General features: G+C 45.7%; 1 protein-coding gene across 4 annotated transcripts in view; it reads right to left on the reverse strand.

Annotated features, from left to right (window-relative positions):
- Positions 1 to 21,145, reverse strand: part of LOC144479150 (bile acid receptor-like) — a 199,419-nt gene that overhangs the window by 50,917 nt on the left and 127,357 nt on the right. For all 4 annotated transcript variants that reach the window (XM_078197701.1, XM_078197700.1, XM_078197702.1 and 1 more), the window contains exons 3-6: positions 18,872 to 19,234; positions 16,170 to 16,310; positions 10,086 to 10,225; positions 7,405 to 7,509 (exon numbers count right to left, since the gene is read on the reverse strand). In XM_078197701.1, the coding sequence (XP_078053827.1) occupies positions 7,405 to 7,509; positions 10,086 to 10,225; positions 16,170 to 16,310; positions 18,872 to 19,234 (749 nt within the window). The remainder of the gene's footprint in view (positions 1 to 7,404; positions 7,510 to 10,085; positions 10,226 to 16,169; positions 16,311 to 18,871; positions 19,235 to 21,145) is intronic.

Below are 21,145 nucleotides of genomic sequence, written 5' to 3' on the forward strand. Positions count from 1 at the left end.
ATGGCTGACACCAATCTCCCTCTCCAAATCCTGCAGGATGGCCTCCAGTGCAACATTGGAAAATCTGGGAGTTTGCTCTCTGCCACGCTGTCCCATTCTTGTGAATTCTCCAGGTCAAATCTGTGGACTAAGTTGTCAGGTGAAAAGATGATGACACGGCTACAAAAGAGGTAATCTGGTGGGAGCTCAGGAGTTATCCCCGGGAGCATGGCCAGAGCACAAATGCTGATGTAGTTGCCAAGCTAGTGGACAAACTACTCATTGTTGAAAGTCCGTGCTGTCAGGAACCCAACACATTTACATGATGTCAGGAATTGGCAGTATGGCACAAGGAGTTTGCCACATTGAAAATTTTACCGATAATTGGGAATGGTTTGAAAAGGAGTGGTGTATTTACTGCAATGTTGCATTGTCTGACAAGTTGAAAAAGGTAAAGGCTTACATTCTAGTAAACTTAGCTGGCCCCAAGACAATCAAAAAATTCAAGTCATTTTTTTTCCAGATGGAGGAGGAAAAGGAGGACCCTGAAGTAATCTTAAAAAAAATTGAGAATATCTGTCTGCTGATAAAAAACATAATCCTCAATAAACGTGTTCAGTTCAACAAACCAAAGAGCAGATGAATCAATACAATCTTACATGTCCACCCTGAAACCATTGGCAAAGAAATGTACATTTGGAACTGTCACTGATGAACTAATCAGGCATCAAATAGTTTGTGGAATTCTTAATGACTTAGCCCGTAAGCAGCTGCTGTGTGAGAAAGACCTAGGGTGGGATTCTCCCAAAATAATTCTAAGTGTCGAATTTGCGTAAAAACTGGAGTAAATCCTGCTGATTTTTTTAGTGGGATTTTTCAAAATGAATCGCCCACATTCTGTGCACTGCAGAGTGCACGAGCGTGAATCTCATGAAAAATCTCTGGGCGAGACCTATTCCCACTAGAGAGGCCAGCAGCATAGCGCTGAGCGGGCCACTGCCCATGCACTGATCTGTCAGAGCCAAGATCGGCACATGCGCAGTAGCCTTGCACTGCCAGCCTCCCGATTGCTGGCCAGCCCCACAATCCTACAATGCTGGCCGTGTGACCCCCCCCCCCCAACCACACGATTGCTGGTCTCCCGGACCACCGATGGCCAGCCCCGATTGCTGGTCACCCTCCCTTTCCCTCTGTCACTGCAGAGTGACAGCGGGACCCCCCATCCTCACCGATCTCCCCCAGAGGCCTCCCTCCCATAGGTCCTGCCCCCATTAAGTCCTGCTCCTTGGCACTGCCCAGTGGGTACCTCCCCTTACCCCGACCTCCTGGGGGCCAACGTGGCCCCTCCTCACTCCAGTGGGGTTGGGCCGGCAGGTCCCTGCAAGTGGGGAGTTACTGTAAACCCTGCTGGAGTGAAACACTCCTGGCCGGGGTGGGAGGAGGTGGGGGGGGGGGGGGGGGGGGGGGGTGCGTGGTGGGGGGGGGGGGGGGGGGGGGGGGGAGAGGCTAGCGGGCCCAGAGACTTCAGTCCCGGACCCACTATTGACATGCAAATTCTATTTTAAATAATTTATACAGCTCCTTGCTGATTTCCGGCGCAAAGTGGAAGGCGCCAGAAAGTTAGCGGCAGGAGATTCATGGAGGTTTTGGCCAGTGGGAAGCCCGTTAAACAGTTTCTGTTTGAGTCACCCCCCCAATGTTACAAGCAGCCATTGTATATTCAAACAATCAGAAAAAAGCAGAGACTTTAGTCAGGGAACAGAAATATTTGCAGTACATGGTGCACCTTGCTCCAAATGCAGTGGCCAGCACCCTCCAAACAGAACATATTCTGTTTTGCATATGTTAAAAGCTGCAAAAAATGTGGGAAATGGAATCACTTCGCTGCGGATTGAAACCGCAGCAGCCCTCCTCTGCCATCAGCAACATGGCAGCTGGTCAGTCCTTCACGAGTTGGAGTGTCAGTAAAGTGAATGTATTGGAGCTCAACCAATGCAACAAAGCCACGGAGCCTCCAACAACATTATAGTGTGAGAGTGTCAACACCGTCACAGTAAAGGGTGAGATCTTCACCACCCTCAACATCATTTGCAGTAACACAACACTGAAGGTAAAGATTGCCACTGGAGGGAAGTGTAACATATTATCCAGCTGAATAGACCCATATTCAGCACCAGATCCCAGCACCTGGGCAGACCTCATGGCTTGTGATGAATAAACCATCCACACTGAAGGTGTAGCTGCCCTCCACTGCACACAGGTTTAAGTTTCATATAGTCGACCAGAATGTAAGGCCATGACTAGATCTTTGGGACAGCATTACATTGGGGTTCATTCAACGTGGTCCAGTAGTACATGTTCTACAACAACTGCCCCAGAGACGACAGAATACAAAGACCTTTTAATCTGTGACATCACAGGTAAGCTACCAGTTATTTATCAGGAGACTAGATGATTCAGACCATAGTCTGTGCTCCGAGAAGAGTTACCAGTAGCCATGAAGCAGAAAGTAGTCAATGAACTTCATTGGATGACAATACAAAGTGTCATCACTCCTACAGACACAGAATGGGTTTCAGCAATGGCGGCTGCAGTAAAGAAAGATGGCACAGTCAGGGTATGTATTGACCCAAGACACTTAAACTGCTCAGACCTCATCACCCTCAGATAATAGCAGATATGCCAAATACTAAGTTGTTCAACATTCTCGATGCAAAATGTGGGTTCTGGCAGAGGAATCCTCAGAACTGACCACATTCACATCTCCAGTAGGCTGATATCATTTTCTTCATGCGTCCTATAGAATCTCCACGGACAGTGAGGTTTTCCAGCAGTGCATGGAGCAAGTCTTCACAGCTCAACCTTGCAAGGTCATTGTTGATGACATCCTTGTTTGGGGTGGTATTATGCATGACGCATGTCTTTATCTCAACCTCAACAGAATCAGGACCATACAGCTGAAGCTTAACCCTGTGAAATGCAGATTCACAGTCAGTCAGGTTTTTTAATGTGGGTCATTCACTGATAGCTGCTGGTGTAAAGCCTGTTTCAGACAATGGCCATTCGACATTTGGTTATTCCTGTGGACAAGCACATTGTATAGCACTTTCTTTGAATGACTAGTTATCTTTCTAAAATCATTCCTTCTAATAGTGAGGTCACTGGATCTCTTCATCAGCTCCTCCACCAGGACTTCGAATGATGTTGGCAGGAGCACCACACAGCAGTCTTCAACAGACTCACACAGGCACTTGTAGTCCCACCGGTGCTACAATACTTTGGCATTCAAATACCCATACTCATATCAGCCAAAGCCTCCCAGCACGGACTTGGTGCAATCTGCATCCAGAATGGCAGACCAATAACCATTGCACCAAGGGCCTTCACTGACACTGAGACTCACCGTACATGGATCGAAGGAACCCCTCGCTCTAGTCTTCAACTGTCAGAAATTTTATAACTTCATACATAGTCATCTTGTAAGTGTTGAAATTGATCATCAGCCACTCATACCTATCTTAAAAAAGCCTCTCCGCACTGTGTCTGCATGGCTGCAATGCATGATGCTAATGCTGCAACATTACAATCTCAGGTTCATCTACAAACGTGGTAAGGAGCTGTACTAGGCTGATGCCGTTTCTACCCAATACAGAACAGACAGATGGTGAGGAAAACATCAATATCATGGCAATAGAGGTGCTGTCCTCTTGTCGAATTCAGAAACTCAAAGGTGCCATAAGGCGGACATCACATTCAGACAACTACACAAAATCATCATGAAGAGACAGGCCAGAGTCCTCAAGGAGCTTCTCCACAAGCTCTGCACATTCTTCACCATCAGAGCTGAACTAACTATACAGGATCGACTGATACTGCATGGCCAGCGATTCATCATCCCTCCATCTCTTCACAGGTACTACACCTAACAACGTCACCAGGGGCACCCCAGGTTGGAAACAACCAGATACAAAGAATCACTATACTGGCCCTCTATGTACGCAGACATGGAAAAGGAAGTCTCCAGATCCGCACCATCCAATGCACTCAAACTGCATCAAGCAAAATAACCTTTGCACTTACATGAGGTCTCGGACCTCCCATGGTCATTCACAGCTTGTTTGAATGGAATGGTAAACAACACCTCATCTTAGTTGATTCATATTCTGGGCGGTTTGAACTTGACTACCTGCCAAACATGATGATAACAACAGACATGATCAGACTCAAGAGATACATGGCATCCCTCAGAGGCTCTTGACAGACAACACTCGCCAATTCGTCTCCACTAAATTCAGCAACTTTACACGCACATGGCACTTTGAGCATATCATGAGCGATTCCCTTTATCCACAGTCAAACAGCCTGGCAGTACGGATGGTTTGTTCAACCGAGCATCCTCTAGAGAAATGTTCACAGGATCGCACAGACTACTGTGCTGCACCCTCAGCCTGCGAAATCTACCAAGTCAAGGCCTGCCCTCGTCCGCACAACCACTCTTTTCCAGGTGTCCCAGGACCACGACTCCTATTGCTCAGGCTCTGCTGGAGCCCAAACTTGAAACCAACGTTTCACGCAAACTACTGCAGAGGCCAAAACAGTGAGTCCTCATGTAACACAGACTGAGAAGCAAATCGCACTATGATCGAGATTCCCACAGACTCAGCCCTCTAACATCTGGTCAAATGGTCAAGATTCAGACTGCAAGTGGCAATGACCATTTCACGGTGGCACACAGCCATGTCCCACAACCAAACAGTTACATGGTAGTCTCAGACGATGCACACTATATACACCGTCTCCTCCTACAGTTAGCTGTTCAAACCAGCACCAACAGATTATACAGCACTTCAGTCATCAGGCCTATGAAACAGGCCCCTTACACCCGTGGACATGCAAACTATTCTGGAGGCCAATGCAATGAGCCCTGCACACACAGAACATGCTGATGAAATGTTCCGCGTCATCCACATTCAGGATACCAGCCAGAGATATACTATACCATCACCAACTGGCATAAACACACACTCCGGGTGCCTGAGCAAACTGAACAAACCAAACATGAAATTTCAGGACTTCATTACCACCTAGCCTAGAACTGACTTTTGAATTTCATCTTTCTCCAACAGAGGGGGGTGGAGGAGATGTGATGGGCTATGCACCAGCTGCAAACAGCTCAATCTGTGCCTCACTGCATATGTAAATAGTTATGCATTGTTAACTCATTTAACTTGTATGTTTGTATGCTACACAATGGTCTGTACATAGTTTCTTATTGCACATACTATTATATCTCATGGCACCGGGTGTTCCAACTAAATGGGGAAGATATAGACCAAGTGGTCACTTGGCTGGAGCACAGGAGTTATCCCCAGGAATGTGGGCAGAGCACAAGTGTTGAAGTAGCTGCTAAGCTAGTGAATAAACTATTCTTTGTTGAAAATCCTTGCAGCCAGTGATTCCAGAAACCGACACATTCACATGGTGTCAGAAGTTGGCAGTATGGCACAAGGACTTTGTCGCATTGACCCACTCATCTTTGCTGAAAATATTATGGATAGTTGGGAAACATTTGAGAAGGAGTGGCGTATTTACTGCAGTGCTGCGTTGTCTGACAAGTCAAGAAAGGTACAGGCTTATACGCTATGTCTCACAAATTTGATTGAGTTTTTTGAAGGGGTAGCCAAGAAGGTTGATGAGGGCAGTGCAGTTGATGTCGTCTGCATGGACTTTAGCAAGGCCTTTGACAAAGTACCGCTTGGTAGGTTGCATAAGGTTAAATCTCACGGGATCAAGGGTGAGGTATCTAAATGGATACAAAATTGGCTTGATGACGAAAGCCAGAGGGTGGTTGTAGAGGGTCATTTTTCAAACTGGAGGTCTGTGACCAGTGGTGTGCCTCAGGGATCAGTGCTGGGTCATTTATATTAATGATGTGGATGAGAATATAGGAGGCATGGTTAGTAAGTTTGCAGATGACACCAAGATTGGTGGCATAGTGGACAGTGAAGAAAGTTATCTCCGTTTGCAACAGGATCTTGATCAATTGGGCCAGTGGGCTGACGAATGGCAGATGGAGTTTAATTTAGATAAATGAAAGATGATGCATTTTGGTAGATTGAACCAGGGCAGGACTCACTCAGTTAATGGTAGAGCGTTGGGGAGAGTCACAGAACAAAGAGATCTAGGGGTACAGGTTCATAGCTCCTTGAAAGTGGAGTCACAGGTGGACAGAGTGGTGAAGAAGGCATTCAGCATGCTTGGTTTCATTGGTCAGAACATTGAACACAGGAGTTTTATCGTCTTGTTGAAGTTTTCAAGACATTCGTAAGGCCACACTTGGAATGCCATGTACAGTTCTAGTCACCCTATTATAGAAAGGATATTATTAAACTAGAAAGAGAGCAGAAAAGATTTACTAAGATGCTACCGGGACTTGATGGTTTGAGTTATAAGGAGAGGCTGGATAGACTGGGACTTTTTTCTCTGGAGCGTAGAAGGCTGAGGGGTGATCTTACAGAGGTCTATAAAATAATGAGGGGCATAGATCAGCTAGATAGTCAATATCTTTTCCCAAAGGTGGGGGAGTCTAAAACTAGAGGGCATAGGTTTAAGGTGAGAGGGGAGAGATACAAAAGTGTCCAGAGGGGCAATTCTTTCACACAAAGGGTGGTGAGTGTCTGGAACAAACTGCCAGAGGTAGTAGTAGAGGCGGGTACAATTTTGTCTTTTAAAAAGCATTTAGACAGTTACATGGGTAAGGTGGGTATAGATGGATATGGGCCAAATGCGGGCAATTGGGATTAGCTTAGGGGTTTAAAAAAAAAGGGTGGCATGGACCGAAGGGCCTGTTTCCATGCTGTAAACCGCTATGACTCTATTAAACTTAACAAGCCTGAGGTCATTGAAAATTTTGATTAGTTTGTTTTCAAGATGGAGAAGCAAAAAGAGGACCATGAAATTGATTTGGAAACTCTACACATTTACAAAATCCCTCTTCAAATGACTCCAGCACCTGCTCCTGCTGCAAGTACTGCAGGCTAGTTTTAACTCAAGCTAGCCTTTCAAAATTTTCATCCCCTGCTCAGGCATGCAGTGATTCAACAGTGCCTTCCACTGGCTGCATAGTGCAATCAGTAAAATTCGCAGGCAGTATGAGTTTGCATGCTACCTGCATCGGAAGCAATGGGTGTGACATAATCCCGCACAGCGATCCCCCTGCCTATTTTCAGGCACCGTCCAGACAAAAACAAATATACTCAGTTATAAAACTTCATTATATATGTCAGCATGCATGTAACAATGAAAAATAAAAATGAATTTCACATTTATTTGGTCTTTACACAACCAAAAGAATGGGATACAATTCAAGTTATTTTGCAGCTGCAACATTTATATTGTAAAAAAAATTGCATTTCAAATACATACAAATTTTCTTGCTGCTTCTTGGGGTATTCGGTACTTGTGATGAGCTTCTACAATGTATTCAAGGAGCTGTTGTTGTTCAGGAGTGAACTCTACTCTCTGCTGGATCTGTACAAGAAATAGAAAAATATTCAGATTGTCCCAGTTCAGATTTGTCAGTCTTTATCTAAACTAGATTAATTATGGAGAGGTATGGAGTTATGTTTACTGTGCTGTTAATGTGATTTTCCAATGCACTCGATGGCATTACGCCTTGAAGCACTGATTTACTTATTCTGACGGTTAGAATTCTGTGTGGTGACAGGGAGAAAGGGAAATCACAGTAATGCATAAGTAATGAGATTCTCCTGTGAGAAATCAAAGGAACCTCACCTGCTTTCTGATTTCGTTGGGCACAATTCACCCGACTGCATTCTAAGTGCCCATGCCAGCAGGAAAACCGGAATGTTTCCCGCTGGCATTAGCAGCGCTTGTCAGGTGGGATTCACCCACCCATTCAATGCAAATTCATGCATCATGGAAATCACACCAGCCAGCTCAGCTTTTCGGAGATTGAGACGCCCTTTTTAAAGGTCACCCCAATCTCAGCATTCAGAGACAGGCCCCCTTCCACCCACAATGGAAAAGGTGACCCTACACTGAGCGGGGTGCACCCCCAACCCCTCAGTAAAGACGGATACCCTCCCCCCTACCACAGAGAATGGATCACCACTCCCCTCCCACCACCCCCCCCTCCCCCCTCGCCCCAACACCACGTAAGCATAAGGATAACCCGACTCCCCCCACCAGACATAGATGCCAATAGAGTCCTCCTAGGCCCCACCTCCTCAGGACTCTTTTCCTCCCCCCTCCCCCACCTGCATCAGGCCCTCCTCCTGGTCCCGCTCCTTGGCAGTGCAAACCTTGCATTGCCCCTTGTAGTCTAGCACTGACACACTGGCCAGTGACACCCTGATCTGGTGCGGTGGACTCCAAGGGGGAGAAAGGAGGTAAGTGCTCTACCCAGATGTCCCTTTTCCACTGCCAGACTGCATAGGGAGAGTCTGCAGTGGGGGGCATGGAGATGAAATTGACTAGGTCATTTCAAAGTTTTCACAGTACACAGAGAAAAATGAAGATTTTGATCAGAAAGCTGCCTATAATCACCATTCCAAGAATGATCTTCAGGTTTCCCAGGACTAGTAGGACAGTCCAGCCACAAGATCCCATCCCAGGGGAGAATCCCGAGGTCAACCACTTTCCCCCAGCCAGATCTCCCCAAACCCCCAGGTGCCTTGGGGTACCTTGTCTGCTGAAGAGGGGCACCTGGCAGCAGCAGAGGGGTACCTGGCCAGAGCACTTACCTCCTTGCCCTCCCTAGGGTCCAATGCACCAGGTCTACACTTGTCAGGACTTACACCAAAGTCCACATTGCGGGAGGGCTTATAATCAGGCTTCAAACTGCTAACGACATGTAAAAGGGGTTTTGCATCATCATTGGGTTTCCGTGTGCTCTGGGGCCCGGTGAATTGGGATGTGTTTGCTGCCAGCAGGAATCCCAATTTAGCCCCAATGCCTGATTCAGCTATCGGAATTCCCACCAGTGGCAAACAAGGCTGGTGAATCAGGCCCATTATTTATAAGTCACACCCATATATTAATTTTTGAAGATCTGCCTTTTTAACATTTACCAACAGATTTCTGCCATATTGTTGATTATGGTGACACAATAGTTACCAAGGAATTATTTTAAGCTACCTGTTTCTTATTGTGTTGTGATTAATGTAAGCCACATGGACCTGTTGGTGTCCATGCAGAATAATGTTCCTTTCACATGAATAAAAATGAATTTTATTCCATTAATTCCATTAAACACAAAATTATGCAAATGAATGCTGAAGTCTCTGGCATCCTGCACACTGCCTTCATCCACACAAGATCCAGCGTCCCATCCTTGATTGAAAAAGGGGAAGGCTCAACAGGATAGCTGCTTGGGAATTTTGAAGACCCACTCACGCCATGGTTAATGACACCACTGCGAACACGATCAAATGATGTTGGCAGGAGATATAATGAAACTGATATGTCCACTCGAGTAACCACTGAGAGCACCATTGACATTCTGAAACAGAATGTCAATTCATAAAGGTGTACAGGATCATAAGGATCTGCTTTATGCTGCATAACCAGGCAAAAAGTAACAGTGGAGTAAGAGGTGGACCATGCAAAGGAGCCAGTGAACAAGACAAAACTTCAACCAGACCACAGAGCAGTCAGGCTGTGACTGGCTGTTGGAGAACTCTCATCCTGGAAATAATAACAGCGACACATGAGCAGCAACAATAACCTGCATTTTTAAACAGGTTACAGTAGCAAAGTGTTGCTAAGCACTTTACTGAGATGTAATCTAAAAAGCCATTGTAAAAATGGAGACCAAACAGCTATGCTACAATTAAAGAATGGCTGTGTACAATGCTAATGATATCTTTCTAAGAGTGTCAGAGTACACATGTGAGGTTTGTACAACAGCATCAAGCCCATGGGAAATGTGCAAATGTGAAGAACATACTTATGGATGTACAAACCGATGTGTAACTCCTTTAGTTCCTCGTGCTCCACAGAAAAAATACCTTTCGAAATTAGGAATATCATTACAAGAAGATATACAGTGAGATCTTTCTCATACTGAACCCAAATCATTTTACCTTCCCAGCCTTGGTTGTAGATGAAACCTGTTTGCTGTCAACCCCATCTTCCTCCACCTTTATGCTGCAGAAAAGGTCCATGACTTGCTTGGTGTTTTTCCGCAAACGTTTAGATTTACATTGGATTTCTGTCAGCAAACCTGGAAGAATATAATAAATACTAAAAGTAAAAGGTTTAGTAATAAAGACCAACCACTTTCTCTTTTAATTCTCTTATGAACAGTCAGCCTTTATCCATCCAAGTTGCCATGATGCCTATGTTACAGCATACCTTTCACCTGTTAGAAACCGATAAGAACAAGGTAATTCTGAGCCATGTGTTGCTTTAGAACTCTTGTATGGTCAAATAAGAAGCTGCAGGTCCCATTTTCAAGCACTGCCAGTGAGAAAACACTAGACACTCTGAAACCTGGCTTCTTTTCTCTCTTCCTCATCAACATGTATCTAGTTTGCTGAAGGGATGAAAATACCCTGTGGTCTGTCTGAAATTTCGTCTTGCTCATCCAATACCAAGGTCACCCCGCAGGCCACTGGATAGAGGATAACCAGGAGTGACTCACGTGGAAATTATGTCCACTTGCAGGCACTCACTCAACTTATCAGACAAGCATCAAAAAACACTCATCAGTCTTTAAAAAAATGCCTTTTTTTCCTTCCAGAGAATTATTTTCCCCCTTTTAGGTCTTCTACTCCTCTCAGTTCCTTACTTCATTCTTTCCTCCTCTTCATCTTTTCTTCTCTGTTGTGTCTTTACTTTTTCTCCTGCTGCACTAGCTTTTTTTGTTTGATTCTGGAATACTTTATGTTTTTTTCTTCCTCTCTTTTCCCCAATCCCAGCAATTCTATTTCCCATCTCCAGTCTTGAATCACCTGTCTTACTTTCTTTGGTATACTTCTACCGTGCCCTGGTTTGAGGCTTGTTGACTTTTACAAGCCACCTTTCAATGATCTCTTAACCCCTTCCCAAAATCTTCATTTTAAATATTAAGGTTGAAAACAGTAGAATTTGCTCACGTATAGAATGTTACAGAGGTGTAAATAGGCAATCTTTCAGGAATAGAATTTATGATTGGAATCTCAGTATGTGGTCAAATAGGATGTTGAAATTGAGAATAGTCTGTGCCAATCTGAGACATTGGGCATGAATTTTCTGCCCTGCTGTGCTGGTCGACGAATGTGGCGAGGCCGAAAAATAAAGCGAGGGCCAAAAAATCAGATTTGCACTCGGTGTCAAGCAGTTTGGTATCTTCCCAGCCACTTTTTCCTAGCGTGATATTCTTTGTGTCGAAAATGGACGCGAATTGAATTTGAATGGATTGCAATGGGCTGCCAGAGAGGTTGGAGGAAGGTACTGGAGGGGTCAAGTGCTGGGAGGTCACAGGGTGTCAGGAGGTGGATAGACTTTGCACCCTCCTCACCCCCTGACCTAACCTTGTGCTCCATCCAAAAAACAGTACAACACAGGATCAGGCCCTTCGGCCCACCAAGCCTGCACTGATGACGTTGTCCTATCTAGATCAACCACCTGTATCCCTCTAGTCCCAGCCTGTTCATGTGTCTATCCAGATAAGTCTTAAATGTCATTAACGTATCTGCCTCAACCACCTCACTTGGCAGTGCATTCCAGCCCTCACCTTCCTATGTGTAAAAAAACTTCTCCCGCACATCTCTACTGAATTTTTCCCTCCCTCCCCCCCCCCCCCCCCCCCCCCCCCCCCTACCTTGAACTTGTGCCCCTTGTAATTGTCATTTCTGCCCTAGGAAAAAGCTTCCAACTGTTCACCTTTTCTATGTCCCTCATAATTTTATAAGTTTCTATCAGGTCGCCCTTCAGCCTCCATCTTTCCAGGGAGAACAATCCTAGTTTATTTAGTCTCTTCTCATAGCTAATACCCTCCATACCAGGCAACATTCTGGTAAACCTTTTCAGTACTGCCTCCAAAGCTTCCATGTCCTTCTGGTAGTGTGTCGACCAGAATTGGACACAGTATTAGGGCGGCACAGTGGTTAGCACTGCTGCTTCACAGCTCCAGGGACCTGGGTTCGATTCCCGGCTCGGGTCACTGTCTGTGTGGAATTTGCACATTGTCTGCGTGAGTTTCCTCCGGGTGCTCCGGTTTCCTCCCACAGTCCAAAGATGTGCGGGTTAGGTTGATTGGCCATGCTAAAATTGCCCCTTAGTGTCCTGAGATGAGTAAGTTAGAGGGATTAGTGGGTAAAATATGTAGGGATATGGGGGTAGGGCCTGGGTGGGATTGTGGTCGGTGCAGACTCGATGGGCCGAATGGCCTCTTTCTGTACTGTCAGGTTTCTATGAATTATTCCAAATGTGGTCTAACCAACATTTTACATAACTGAAACATAATTTGCCAACGTCGATACTCGATGCCCCAGCCTATGAAGGCAAGCATTCCATATGCTTTCTTCACCATCTTTTCCACCTGTGCTGCCACTTTTAAGGATCTATGGACCTGTACTCCCAGATCTCTCTCTGTGTGTCTATGTTCCTAATGGTTCTGCCATTTATTTTATAGCTTCCATCTGGATTGGATCCACCAAAATGCATCATGTCGCGTTGTCTGGAAGAATTTTGGACCTTTGTTTGGTGGCAGCATGAGTCCTGCACAGTGCTGTCCAGATAGACACTGCTGTGTGGCACCAAGGGCAACGAGATTCCTCTACTCCCCAATTCCAGGTGCAATACTGATCCGATTCAGTGACATAGGAGGTCCATGGGTCCAGCAGCTCACTGCTGTCCATAAAGACCAGCTTGGTCTGGGGATGGAGAGCAGGAACCCATATGCCCCAGCAAAGTGGTGAACAGCGCATCAGGAACAGTGCAGCACTACGGCAGAGAGTTGTTGCGTTCACCCCAAAGTAGTGTAAGGCGGGTGAGTGGTAATGTGGAGGTTTGCGGGGAGTGAGGGGGCAGAAGAATGATAGTTAGGGAGCATTTACAGAATTGTTGTTCAAGGTGTCCCAATGAACTAATTCTAATCTGCTCCCCTTGGTATCCATTCACCCTGATTCTGCTGGTAATGGTCCATTGATTGTTGGAAAAACCTATCTGGTTCACTAATGTCCTTTGGGGAAGGAAATCTGCCATCCATACCTGATCTGGCCTACATGTGACTCCAGAGCCACAGCAATGTGGTTGACTCTCGACTGCCCTCTGAAATGGCCTAGCAAGCCAATCAGTTGTAACAATCACTACAAAGAAATGAAACCGGACGGTCCACCTGGCAGCGACCTAGGCACCGGAAAAGACAATGCAAAACAAACAGCCCTGTCGACCCTGCAAAGTCCTCCTTACTAACATCTGGGGGCTACTGCCAAAGTTGGGAGAGCTGTCTTAGAGACTAGTCAAGCAATACCCTGACATAGTCATTCTCACGGAATCATACCTTACAGATAACACCCCAGACATCACCATTACTATCTCTGACTCACCGGCAGGACAGACCTAGCAGAGGTGGTGGCACAGTGATATACAATCGGGAGGGAGTTGCCCTGGGAGTGCTTAACATCGACTCTGGACCCCATGAAGTCTCATGGCTTCAGGTTAAACATGGGCAAGGAAACCTCGTACTGGTTACCACGTACCATCCTCCTTCTGCTGATGCAACAGTATTCCTCCATGTTGAACAACACTTGGAAGAAGCACTGAGGGTGGCAAGGGCAAAAAATGTACTCTGGATGGGGAATTTCAATGTCCACCACCAAGAGTGGTTCGGCAGCAGCACTACTGATAGAGCTGGTCGGGTCCTAATGGATATAACTGCTAGGCTGGGTCTGCAGCAGGTAGTGAAGGCAAGAGGAAATAACATCCTTGACCTCATCCTTACCAATCTGCCAGCTGCAGATGCATCTGTCCATGACAGTGTCGATAAGAGTGACCACCATACAGTCCTTGTAGAGGCGAAGGCCCGCCTTCACATTGAGAATAACCTCCATCATGTTGTGTAGCACTATCACTGTGCTAAATGGGACAGACTTCGAACCGATCTAGCAGTTCAAGACTGGGCATCCATGAGGCGCTGTGGGCCATCAACCACATTGGGATTGTACTCCAGCGCAATCTGCAACCTCATGGCTCAGCATATCCCACGCTCAACCATTACCATCAAGCCAGGGGATCAACCCTGGTTCAATGGAGGGTGCAGGAAGGCATGCCAGGAGCCATGCTGTGTCAACCTGATGAAGCTATAAAAAAGGACTACTTGCATGCCAAATGGCATCAACAGCAAGTAATAAACAGAGCTAAGCGATCCCACAACCAACAGATCAGGTCTAAGCCCTGCAGTCCTTCCACATCCAGTCGTGAATTGTGGTGGACAATCAAACAACTCACTGGAGGAGGAGGTTCCACAAATATCCCCATCCTCAATGATGGAGGAGCCCAGCACATCAGCGCAAAAGATAAGGCTGAAGTATTCGCAACAATCTTCAGCCAGAAGTGCCGAGTGGATGATCCATCTCAGCCTCCTCCAGTGGTCCTCAGCATCTCAGATGCCAGCCTCCAGCCAATTCGATTCACTCCACATGATATCAAGAAATGGCTGGAGGCACTGGATACTGCAAAGGCTCTGGGCCCTGATAACATTCCGGCAATAGTACTGAAGACTTGTGCTCCAGAACTTGTCGCTCCCCTAGCCAAGCTCTCCCTGTACAGTTACAACACTGGCATCTAACCCAACAATATGGAAAATTGCCCAGATATGTCCTGTAAACACAAAGCAGGACAAATCCAACCCGGCCAATTATCTCTCAGTCTACTCTCAATCATCAGTAAAGTGATGGAAGGGGTCATCAACAGTGCAATCAAACAGCACCTGCTCAGCAATAACCTGCTCAGTGACGCCCAGTTTGGGTTTCGCCAGGGTCACTCAGCTCCTGACCTCATTACAGCATTGGTTCAAACATGGACAAAAGTGCTGAATTCCAGAGGTGAGGTGAGAGTGACAGCCCTTGACATCAAGGTCGCATTCGACCGAGTATGGCATCAAGGAGCCCTAGCGAAATTAGAATCAATGGGTATCAGGGGGCAAACTCTCTGCTGTTTGGAGTCATACCTGGTACATAGGAAGATGGTTGTGGTTGTGGAGGGTCAGTCATCTCAGCTCCAGGGCACCTCTGCAGGAGTCCCTTAGTGTCCTAAGCCCAACAATTTTTAGCTGCTTCATCAATGACCTTCTCTCCGTCATAAGGTCAGAAGTGGGGATGTTCACCGATGATTGCACATGTTCAAATGCAACAAGATCTGGACAATATCCAGGTTTGGGCTGACAAGTGGCAAGTAACATTCGCGCCACACAAATGCCAGGCAATGACCATCACCAATAAGAGACACTCTAACCACCACCCCTTGACATTCAATAGTGTAACCATCACTGAATCCCCCACTGTCAACATCCTTGTGGTTACCATTGACCAGAAACTCAACTGGACTCACCACATAAACACAATGGCTGCAAGAGCAGGTCAGAGGCTAGGAATACTGCGGCGAGTATCTCACCTCCTGACTCCCCAAAGTCCACCATCTACAAGGCACAAATCAGGCGTGTGATGGAATACTCCCCACTTGCCTGGATGGGTGCAGCTCCAACAACACTCAAGAAGCTTGACACCATCCAGGACAAAGCAGCCCGCTTGATTGGCACCACATCTACAAACAGCCAATCCCTCCATCACCAACGCTCAGGAGCATGTATACTATCTACAAGATGCACTGCAGCAATTCACCAAAGATCCTTAGATAGCACCTTCCAAACCCACAATCACTTCCATCCAGAAGGACAAGGGCAGCAGATAAATGGGAACACTACCACCTCCAACTTCCCCTCCAAGCCACTCATCATCCTGACTTGGAAATATATCGCCGCTCCTTCGCAGTCACTGATATGATTCTAGTCTTAGGCTCCCACCAAGCAGAAATAAATTTTCTCTATTTGCCCTCTCAGCTCCTCTTAATATCTTGAAAACTTACTAATTTCTCATGGATGCTGGTTGAGTGTCAGGAAAATCAGCCATAATAGTTTAGTGAGAATTATCTACCTTTTGTTTTGGTGATAGTTAAATACTTACACTCTGCCAGCATTCCCACTGCCTTGCATTTCTTCAGTCGACATTCCTGACATTTCCTTCTCATGTACATATCCATTTCACAATTCCCACCAGTCTTACATTTGTACACAGCATTCTTGGTGATACTGCGACGGAAGAATCCTAAATGGAAAATTAGACAATTACATATAAATGATTAATTCGTCGTTGTCCTTTTTTTCAAATATGATGTGTTGCATTAATTGCTTATTTCTGTTCCTGCATTCCCCATATCCTACTCCAAACAACACATTGTTTTGTTGGCTACTTTATGCTGAAAAGATGCTTCGCCTTGTTAGACAGACTAGAACTAATGGGCAATAAGGGGTCTCCCATTTAGGGTGGAGAGGACAAGAAATATTTTCTCTGAGGAATGTGAGTCTTTGGATATCTCTTCCCCAAGAGCTGTGGAGGCAGGATCATTGAATATTTCTAAGGTAGAGATAGGTAGATTCTTGACTAGCAAGGGTATTGGAGGTAGGCAGAATGTAGAGTTAATGCCACAATCAGATCAGCTGTGATCTTTTTGAATGGTGGAGCAGGTTTGAAGGGTTGAATGGCCTACTCCTGCTCCTAATTTATATTCATAATTCATATGCATGTGTGCAAGATTCTGTCCATGTATAATGGCCAATGGATGGTTGTTGGGAGATTGTCCCAAAACTGTAAAATCCCACCCGAGGTCAACGGACTTTTCCATCGTCCGCCCTCACTCGCTCTGACTCCCGTGACAGGCGGGGCAGTAAAATTCCGGCCCTACATACAAATGTTTGTTTCATTAAATTTGGAAGAATCTTCAGTAACGTTTTAATGGTAATTATGCACCATTTTTCTTTGGTTCTTGGTTATTTCTTTTGCTGCTGCATAGATTCTCATTATCCTTTGTGGCAATTGTTTTGCTGCTTTCTTAACCTTATAGTCACCAATTATTGTCAGCAATGGTCTCCCAGTGTGAATTGCCCTACCGCTACACTCTGGTGTTACTGTGGCTCAGTGGGTTGCACTCTCACCTTTGAGTCACTGTGGGTCCAAGTCCCCATCCAGAACTTAAGCACAAAAATCAAAGCTGATACATTAGTGAATTATAGAGGGAGAGATGCTGTCTTTCAGATTAGATGTTAAACCAAATCTGACCTATCAGGTGAACATAAAAACTCCATAAAAGGAAATGCAGTTTATATATTGCCTGTGTTCTGGCCAATATTTGTCCAACATTATAGAAACAGATTGTCTGATTGCTGATCACAAATTGGCTGCTGGGTTTCCTATTACATCATAACAGCATTTCATGTAAAGTACTTTGGGACATCTTAAGGCTGTGAAAGGAGGTGCATAAATGTCAGCCTTTGTTTTTTTCATTTGAAGATAGAAGAGGAAGATCAATGGAAGAATGCCAGGTCACACTGGCTGCACTAATGTTCTGTACAGACCAGTGATAATCTTACCCACACTCAGGACAGAGGTACACATTCTCACTGTATCAGTGCGTTGGCACTTGTAGAGGCTCCAGTTCCTCCGGGAATCTGTGATGCATGCAACCAATGAACACAGCTGAGAGTATCGGCTGCATGTAGCAATCTTGTAAAACAGCAAGCAGCACAAATATAATGTGCTACCTGAAGTGCAATTGATGGACGAACCATGATTTTTAGGCCCATTTTATAAAGTTATGGAATCTAATTGCATTTTGGTGCTATTTCCTTTAATAGTGGTACAGTTATAAAGCATTAATAAGTACCTTATACAATGCAATTAAACTGCCAAACATAATTTCTATTATGTATGACTTTGTATGTTATTATATCTAAAAATCTTTAAATTTTATTACTTTCAGTCTTTTCTGTGTAATTTCTACATACAATTTAGATGAATACAAACATACTTCATGGGCCTGTACTCATTGGAGTTTGGAAGAATGAGAGGCGACCTTATTGAGACATAGGATTCTCAGGGGTTTTGACAGGGTAATTGCAATCTTTCTTAAAATTATCCTCAACCACCGAAGCCATACAGAATCCGCCCTGGCATTTCAGGGCATTTACCACATCTATAGTCATTACTGTTTTGCGCTTGGCATGTTTGGTGTAGGTCACCAAATCCCTTATGACGTTTTCCAGGAAAACCTTCAGGATCCCATGGACCTCCTCATGGATCAGCTCAGAGATGTCCCTGCGGCGAGCCAGATGGCAAATGACCGGCTTGGTGATACCCTGGATGTTGTCCGTTGTCACCCACCTTTGCCCAGCCACTTACTGCCTTTTCCTCTACCTGACATGATCTGCACTGAGCTGTTACCTCTTGTTGTAGAGTCTAAGATCAGGCGGCATAATCTCAGAGTAGGGGGGTCATCCATTTAAGACAGAGGTGAGGAGGAATTTCTGCTCTCAGAGGGGTTTGAATTTGTGTAATTCATTACTGCAGAAGGCTGAGGAGGCTGGGTCATTAAGTATGTTCAAGGCTGAGATGGGCAGATTTTCAATCAGTAGGGAATCAAGGGTTATGGGGATAAGGTGGGAAAGTGGAGTTGAGGATTATCACATCAGATCGGCCATTATCTCATTGACTGGTGGAGAAGACTTGATGTGACAAATAACCGACTTCTGCTCCTATGTCTTATGGTCTCATTGATGGTGAGTGAAGCATTATGAAGATAAAGCATTGCAATATAAAAAATGCATTCTTACCTTTGCATCCTTCACAGGTTAGTGCATTATAGTGATACCCTGAAGCTTTGTCCCCACACACCACACACAGCTCCTCTTCACCCTTCATTCGCAAAGATGAATGGTTGAGTCTAGATCTTTTCATCACAGGTATTGCTGCATCAACATCACTGGGGCCCGGGTATTGTGGTTTGCTTAGCTCATATGAGTTAGGTGAATAATGTCCTTCTGGTGAATACTGTGGGTAGTAATTGTGGGTAGAGTAATGTGCTTGGGGCTGGGGTGTTGCCATTGTAGAGAATTGCATGCTGGGATACTGGCTGTATGGAGTCATCTGCAGATCTGGATCTTGAAGAGGATAGCTGATCGGATCTGTCAGAACCTCTGGATTTAAAAAAAACTAGAAATTATTGTTTAGCAATAAATCTTAACATAAATCTTTTAACATTTCCAATGAAATTATTCAATTATGCTTAATTTAAAGGAATAATTCATTAATTCACATGAAATGTTGTAGTAATATAAAGTTTTGGCTGCTATTTACTTTAGAGACAACAGGTGACTGAGGGTGGAACTCTCCACATTTGAGACTAAGTGTGCTAATGGGAGGTTCCAGCGGCGCCTTTTTCACTCACCAGAATGGGAGATCCAAAGCCAGATTCTGCACTTGAAACCTCATTAACTATACACCGGTGAATTCCCCTCAGAGTCACCTGGTGGGTCAGCAGCTGATTCATCTGTCCGCCGTCAGCTGGCCGGTTCAAAGTTCCCACCACCATATTTAAATATTTGTCCAGGACACTCATGTCACTCTGTCCAGCCGATCTGTCTTCACCAGATCGTGCACGACGTCAGCAGCTGAGAGGGAAAAGGCTAGCAGCCTCAATGGGTGGGGCTTTACAGCCTCGCTCAACCTAAGACTAGAAAATCTCACCCAAGGTCAACTGACATTTTCATTGTCTGCTTCTTGCCCGTCCCAATTCCTTGGTGGGCAGGGCGGTAGAGTTCCGATGACTCAATCTGATCCTTTATTCAAACCCCTCCTTTCCCCAAGCCCATCACCTCTGAGGCACTATTCCTCACCAGGAATTCTATCCACTGCATCTGGAGTCATTATGCATTCCCTTCCAGTAAACAATGTGTATCTCTTTGACCCCGTTGTTTGTGAGCTTTTCAGTGCAGCCTTGTCCAATGTCCTCCCTTTGCTCTTCTCTCTGCCTTAAATCATTTGTCTTCTTCATCCAGCTCCTTGCTCCTCTGCCTGCCATCGTGCCCTTTCACATGCCACCCCCTGCTTTGCACAGCCCTCCTTCCACAATGCCCTTTTATCATTGTTAGGCTATGCCCCTCCCATCCTGGCCTCACCTCGTACCCCACACCTGTTTGAACTTTGGGCCTTTGTTGCGATGGCAGCATGATTCCTGCAGCACAGTCCTGTCCAGATAGACACTGGTGTGCGGAACCAAGAGAACGAAGCCTCTGTACTCCCCTACCCCAGGTATTGTACTGAACCAAGACGGTGACACAAGAGGGTCCATGGGTCCAGCAGTACGATGCTATCCCTGGAGACCTGCTCGGCATGGAGATGGAGTGTAAGAGTAAGACGTCCTCAGCAGAGTGGTATACAGTGCATCAGGAAAGAAATCATAGAAATCATAGAAAGAAATCATAGAAACCCTACAGTGCAGAAGAAGGCCATTCGGCCCATCGAGTCTGCACCGACCACAATCCCACCCAGGCCCTACCCCCACATATTTACCCACTAATCCCTCTAACCTACACATCTCAGGACTCTAAGGGGCAATTTTTAACCTGGCCAATCAACCTAACCCGCACATCTTTGGACAGTGGGAGGAAACCGGAGCACCCGGAGGAAACCCACGCAGACACGAGGAGAATGTGCAAACTCCAGACAGACAGTGACCCGAGCCGGGAATCGAACCCGGGACCCTGGAGCTGTGAAGCAGCAGTGCTAACCACTGTGCTACCGTGCCGCCCAGGAGGGGCAGCACAACACTTCGCGAGAAAAGTTGTTGCACTCATCTCATAGTCTCTTGCCAACTGAGAACCATCTTTAGCAAATGGTTTTTGATCAATGTAATTCCAAGCAGGTGTGGTGCAATATTGAAAGGCCTGATGGGATGCCAGAGGGCAGCTGTTTTAATGAGCATTCATGAGATACAAATGATGTTCATGCCACCAGCCAGCGGGATGATCGACCTGCCATTAACCCGCCATTGGGAGAATTTTACATTGGCGGGTTTCCAACTTTTTGTTGGAAGGTTTTCTGTTCCC

This window comes from Mustelus asterias, chromosome 25 (genome assembly GCF_964213995.1).
Source record: "Mustelus asterias chromosome 25, sMusAst1.hap1.1, whole genome shotgun sequence".
Lineage (NCBI taxonomy): Eukaryota > Metazoa > Chordata > Chondrichthyes > Carcharhiniformes > Triakidae > Mustelus > Mustelus asterias.